Genomic DNA, 7,216 nt, shown 5'->3' with positions numbered 1-7,216 from the left:
GAAAAAACTATAATTAACGGCGACACTTACGGATAGTATTCACAACAACAACTAATGGTAATTATACTTGTAGTGAATCTATATTTCAAGTTTTTAACGTTCAAAAAATTTGTATATATTTCGTATTTTAAATGTATATATTTCGTATTCAAAAAGGCTTAGCGGTACAGCTAGTTGCCCGTTTGTTATCTCACTCATTGTATGATGATTAAAAACAAATTAGAGACGTTTTATTAATTTCAGCATGCTAGAGTTTACAAGTATAAACTAACCAAATAAAAATATTTTACATCTAAACCTAAAAATGAATACAAAAAAAATATACAAAAAAAAAATAAAAAATAAAACAACGAAGGAAATTGTGTGGCTGCAACCAATTCACTCCATTTGCGACAAGAAATTAAGTTCATGCAAGCAAGTGAGGATCATGAAGTCATCCACCCACGCATTAACCTCTCTATAAATATCACTTTTAGTCGACAATATCCTTAAAACGAACACGTGTTTGCCGTTTTTAGAAAACCAAAAGTAGTCCAGAAAGACCCATATAGAGTAAAAAATGTCATCGGTGCCTGTGAAGGGTACAACAAGAGGCGGCGAAGGTGGTAGAAACAGGTGGTGTCCAACACCGGAACAGGTGATGTTGTTAGAAAGAATGTACAGAGGCGGTCTGAAAACTCCATCGGCAACTCAGATACAGCAAATCACAGAAAGACTATCAATTTACGGCAAAATTCAAGGCAAAAATGTCTTCTACTGGTTTCAAAATCACAAAGCTCGTGACCGACAAAAGCTTCGAAAGAAACTCATGACGTTGTACCAACAGCATCGCCTTTACCCTTCTCATGATCAACCCTCTCTTCCTTTTCATCAGGTAATTTTTCAACTCCTTTTATTATAAGAATTTTCCTAGACATGGTTATCTTTTAGCAAAAATAAATTGAAGGAAGGAATATCACTGCATAAAACCATGAAACGACTAAACAACTTTCTATTCCTTTTACATAGATAATGATACTATATATGCATGTTTGTAATATGGGTATAGGTTGGTGGAGTTGAAGATGAATCAAGCTGTATAACGTTAGTCAACAATTGGACGAGGGATCTCCCATCTACTCAAACCTGCAACCTCATGTGCGATTGCCCACTGGCCATGATGATGATAGATCGGTATGGTACGACTCCATGTTGCACAAGAGTACCACCCAAAACTCTACAACTCTTCCCGGTCACCACCACCACGACTCCTGATGTCAAAGAAGATGACCAGTTCAGCAATCCCTAGTCCAATTTTGACTTTGTTATCTTTGTTTTAAGTATTAATTAAAGACTATGGTAGACTGAAAGATTAAAAGTAGTTAGGGTATCGATGCTAGGGTTAGGTTTAATTAGGGCTAGGGTTTAAGAATAAGTTGTGGGTTTCTATTATGTCGCCAGTCCGTTGCATGGCAGGGCATGCTTAATGGTAATATCAATAAAGAACGATGAATATCTAAAATACCTAATAAGCTAACATTCAGTATGTTATTCTTGATGAAAATTGAAGTATCTTTTTCACAATCTTGGAGTATGCATGCACTGAGATTGGCAAACCTTCTATCTTTTGCTTTTGGTAGGTTTCGTATTTTGTTGTGTGTGTTTATTGTCGGACACACTAAACAAAACACTCACCACACATACAGTACCATATTAAGGTTAGCCGGTGGCAAAGTTTAGATGATTATTATAGTACTATATGATTTACATAGACACAGCTGTTAAAAAAACAAATTGATTTGCAAAGATAAGTCTTCAAAAGCTCGCGCAATAATTCATCTGCTGACAAATTTAGCGACGGAATAAGCCCATCGGTGATTACAAATGGAATATCAATAGACCAGTGACAAAAACAAAATCCTTAATTATAAAAAAAACCAATTTTTATTTAGTAATCTATAACAATATTACAAGTATTTTAGTCGATACAAAACAAGAAATAAAAAACAAAAAATGCTACAAATTTTTAAAACGTTTTCATGTCTTCGTATCAAGATTTTCATATTTTCTTCAATTTATCACTTTTCACCTCTTCAATATTTTCCACAAATTCTTTCAAATCTACAAGAAAGTTCAAAAAATTGACTACTACAAGAACACTCACAAAAATGTATATGTATATATCATTTAACATTCACATATGATTATATCATGTAAGATTCACATGTGATTGTATCATGTAAGATTCAAATGTGAAACTCACAAGAAAAAAAATGAAGAACACTCGTAGAAAATGCATGTGTGCATATAGACGTAATTCATATGTGATTCATTTGTGATTTACATGTGAATAACATATAAATCATATTTGATTAATTTATGATTTAAATGGTGAATCACATGTGAATTACATGTGAATCACATGTAATTCAAATGTGGATTATATGTAATTCATATGTGATATACTTGTGATCTACATGTGAAACACATGCGATTTACATGTGAATCACATGTGATTTACATGTGAGTCATATGTAATTCATATGTCATTCACTTGTGATTTACATGTTCAAATGCTTAAAAGTTGTTATAGGAATTGGCAGTTCTAGTGTTAGGAAAGAAAATAGATTTTACCATCAAGGATAAGTAGGAGTTGAACTTTAATCTAATATTTTTGAAATTTTGAGTCAAGTGAAGTGTAGTGATGTTTTTGGTATTTAGGTTACTAGAACAAGCAATTGTATCATCCTAGACTACAATGATTTTGCTCATGATTACAACATCTAATTTTTCAGGTATTCGCTTTTGACCCTTGAGTTAAGATTGGTTTGCAAGATTGGTCCCCAATGGCATTTTTGTAATTGTAGATGCATCATGAGTACACTGGGCATACACCTAGGTACGTTGGGCGTACCTGACCCCGTGCTTGTACGTTGAGCATTCACTGGTACGTAGGGCGTACACTATTTGTACCAAACTCTAATATTAATGGTTTGTTCACCATATAAGCACCATTATAGTCCCAAAACCCTTCTTCTTATCGACCGCCATCCCAAAATCGACCCTCCTTGCAACCCTAACCTATTTTGAGCATTTTGAGCTTTTCAAGTGAATTGCAGGCTTTCTTGGTTGTAAAGGAAGATCATCAAGGAAGTGGATTTGCTCTCAAGACTTTGGATCCAACATTTTCTCATCATTATGCATATTTTGGAGGTAAGAAGCTTCAACCTTGATGTATATTTCTTATGGATCTAGTTTTAGCTTAAACTTGTCACCTTTTGTCCCAAACTTGATCTTTGTGAGTAGAAGCTACTCCAACGTGTTTGAGTTGTCCTTTCAGAGGTTTTAGGGTGTTTTAAGTCATACAAATGTGTTGAAAGTCATTAGTTTCTTTCCATGCATGAGCTAGATTGTCTTAATTGGTAAATAAATTAGGGGTTTTTGGAGCTAAGGTCTTAATAGTCATGCTAAACCATAAAGTTAAAATTTTTATGGTTAAGGACGTCTTTTTTAGCCTAGATCTGGATTTGGAACTTAAGTGCTTAAGGATTAAGCACTTAATGCTTAAAGTGGTAAGCAGCCGCGTACGCTGGGCATACCAAGGGGTATGCTATGCGTACGTGGTCAGCTCCCCGACTTTGGTCAATCGTGTAGTACACACGGCGTACTCACTTAGTCAACTCGGTTGACTTTGACCTGGTTTTGACTACCGCGTTCTTACTGAGTCAACTTGGTTGATTCACTTGAGTTTGACCGGGTTTTGAATAGGGTTTGACCTAGGGGTATTTTAGGTATTTTGATTTGTATGCTGAGTTTATGACACTAAATTTATTAAGGTGACTGGTAGAGTTGATCTCGGAGCAGCGTGCTATTCAGTTTACTCATCTGTCTGTGAGGTGAGTTTTCTTATTGTATCCATGGGTCGAAGGCACCAATGCCGACCCATTATTGTGTTAATTAGAATGATAGTTTCTATGTGGTTTATATGTGCATATGATAGGTTTAGGTAAAACAAACAAACTTAAAACCTTTAAGTCCACATGAAACCTAAGGATCTATGTTTTCACTATCGAACCTATAACTAAGAACATCAAATAAGAAACCCTAGGAATATTTCTAAAACGTAATATGGTTTGGGTCTACATACCTTGTTGTTATTGTAGGAAATAACAAAAAAATCATTCACTTGTAGATCTCTTGGAAGCAAGCACCACAATTGTTGTGCCTCTAATAACTCAAACCCAAACTAGCAAGAAGGAAGACTATAGAGAGGAGAGTGGAGGGTAGAATTTTGGCAATTTCTCTAGAGGTATGAGTGGCCAAAAATGCAAGGCTTAGGGATCTTTATATAGTGGTACAAGGAAACCCTAGATAACCCTGATTTGAATACTAAATTAATATTTTAAATCTCGTATTTATCTCATTCCTTATTTATCCATATGGGATATTTGGGAAACCCTAGAGTATCCTCCCAAAACCTTCCACCCCTAGGGTTGGAAGGTTTTGGAACCTTTTGTTCAACTATTGAACCATTGTACTTTAGACCCTACACTTTTAATTAATTCTATTAATCCCACAATAAGTTCCAATTAATTTATGATCAATTATTAATTAAATAATAGCTTTTCTGATTAATATATTATTTTCATAATACATTAATAAACTTTTTTATATTAATTTATTAATCACATAATAATTTAATCTCTAACTCTAAAAGTCATTATGTCTAATTGCTAGGTTTGAGGGCAACCCAAAAGGATTGTGTTACTATTAATTCAAGTATATCAATTATAATTATAGGCTTAGATGTCTAATCCAATAGTCTCCCACTTGGATAAGTCTATAACTATAATTGTCAGTATAACTTCTGAATCGATCAACAAATTGTAGCTTCCAAAAGCTGCTGCCGAACTCTGACCCAATCAATTACACGTCCTAAGATAATTGATCATATAATACTCCGTTCTGCAAGATATCATTCGGACATGAGACATGGAATAGAATAAATCTCATTCTCTAAGATGTTGTTCCCAGATTTCTTGTTTGTGATGATATATGACTTCTTAATCGAACACATTAATTTTGTCCTGACTGGGCCCAACACTATAAGTCAACACCAAATCACCGAGGGGCCCAAAGATATCAATTTTCCCGTTAAGGCGAAAGGAAAAGATAAACTTTGACTCATATGCTTGCATCCTATACTCATCAAATCATGCATGACAATATGTTTTATAAAATCAAGTTACTGATGTGTTTATGCATTATCAATGTACAATCGACTTGTAAATTACAGCTCATATATCCCCGTTTCAAGATCATAAGATATTATCGTCTCAAAATTACTCGTTATAGAATCCATGAAGTAATTCTCTAATCGTGGGTTTATCCAATACATAAATGTCCATTTTTAAGTACTCATGAACATTGTAGCAATACTATTAATATGTCTAAATCCCTTAGACAATCTACAATCCAATTCATGATAGTCTAATTCACTACTTACTTCCAAAAGTACAATGACTGTGGAATTTGAATAATCGTATTATTCGGGAAGTAAAACATGCAAAATGAAACACAAGAATAAACAATTAACAAAAGGTGGTAAGCAAACTCATAAATAATTCTGCATTATTTAATCACCAAAAACCTATTACATTTATTTAGTTGCAAGTTTCAAACTAACTATCGAACTACTAAAACTAATATCATCTGATCAATGCCCCTAGCATGCTGACTGTTCTTGACCCTACTCAGAGCCTTCTTCAAAGGATCTATAGGATTCTTTTCTGATGATACATTATTCACGATGAGTTGACCTTCTTCTACCCTATGTCGATATAATGGTACTTTCTGGTGATATGTCTAGACTTTCCATGATATTTTGGTTCGTTAGTCAAGGAAACCACTACTTCATTATCGCAGAAAAGTTCCATTGGCTCCAGAATGGTTTGGACAACTCCAAGATCTCCGATGAAGTTCTTCAACCAAGTTGCTTCCTTAAATTCATCACTAGCAGTTATGTACTTTGATTTGTAGGTTGAATCAACCACCGTGTCTAGTTTGGAACAATTCCAAGTTACTGTTCCACCGTTTAGAATGAAACCCAACCTGAGTGAGAACAAAAATTGTCTCTATCTGTCTGAAAGTTGGCATCACTGTAACCACTCACTCTCAACGTATCACTACCACCAAGGACTATAAGCATGCCCTTCGTCCTCTGTAAATACTTGAGAATGTTTTTAACCATTTTCCAACGAGCTTTACTGGGATTTCCCTGATAACTATTGACAATGATCAAGGAAAAAGACACATCAGCTCGAGTACATTTTATAGCATACATGATTGACCCTTCAGCTGAAGCGTAAGGTACCCGAATCGTATCAGCTATCTCTTCATCTTTACTAGGGATTTGAGTCTTACTCAATTTGGTATTTATATGGATAGATAGCTCTCCTTTCTTGTAATTTTCCATACTAACCTCTTTAGTACTTTATCCAAGTATGTACTTTGACTAAGTCCAATTAGTCTCCTCTTTCTATCTCTCAAGATTCTTATCTCGAGAATATAGGCTGCTTCTGCAAGGTCTTTCATGGCAAAACACTTTCCAAGACCAGACTTAACCTCTTACAAGGTTGGAATCTCGTTTCCCATGAGTAGTATGTCATCGACATACAACACCTGAAAAGTCACTATACTCCCACTAGCCTTGAAATACACATAGGACTTATCTTCACTCCTAGAGAAACCAAAATCTTTGACTTTCTCATGGAAGCTAAGACTCCAGCTGCAAGACACTTGTTTCAATCCATAGATGGATTTCTCAAGCATGCACACTCTATTTGGAAACTTTGCATCTACAAAACCCTGTGGTTGACTCATGTAAACATCTTCAACTAACTTCCCATTAAGGAAACCATTTTGACATCCATCTTCCAAATTTCATAGTCATGAAAGGTCGCTATCGCGAGCATTATCCTAATAGATTTTATCTTGGCTACTAGTGAGAAGGTCTCATCATAGTCAACCCCCAGGGTTTGAGTGAATCCCTTCGCAACCAGTCGAGCCTTGAAAGTGTGTACCTTTCCATACATTTTAGTCTTTTTCTTGAAGACCCATTTGCACCCAACTGTCTTTCGACCTGGTACATTGTCAACCAAATTTCAAACTTGGTTGGCATACATGGAGTTGATCTCGCTGTCCATTGCGTCTTTCCATTTAGTAGCCTTAGGGGTTG

At 35.2% G+C, this 7,216-nt stretch overlaps 1 protein-coding gene across 1 annotated transcript; it reads left to right on the top strand.

Annotated features, from left to right (window-relative positions):
• Nucleotides 1-510: 510 nt before the first annotated feature.
• LOC111921078 (WUSCHEL-related homeobox 3) lies at nt 511-1,477 on the top strand. Its single transcript, XM_023916668.3, has 2 exons — nt 511-874; nt 1,049-1,477. Exons 1-2 carry the CDS (start codon nt 560-562, stop codon nt 1,286-1,288), a joined length of 555 nt encoding a protein of 184 aa, XP_023772436.1. The 5' UTR covers nt 511-559; the 3' UTR covers nt 1,289-1,477.
• The last annotated feature ends 5,739 nt before the right edge of the window (nt 1,478-7,216 follow it).

The sequence above is a fragment of the Lactuca sativa genome, chromosome 5, assembly GCF_002870075.4.
Source record: "Lactuca sativa cultivar Salinas chromosome 5, Lsat_Salinas_v11, whole genome shotgun sequence".
In the NCBI taxonomy this organism is placed as follows: Eukaryota; Viridiplantae; Streptophyta; class Magnoliopsida; order Asterales; family Asteraceae; genus Lactuca; species Lactuca sativa.
The sequence above is the reverse complement of the archived record's forward strand: the minus strand, read 5'-3'. Positions and strand labels throughout refer to the sequence as shown.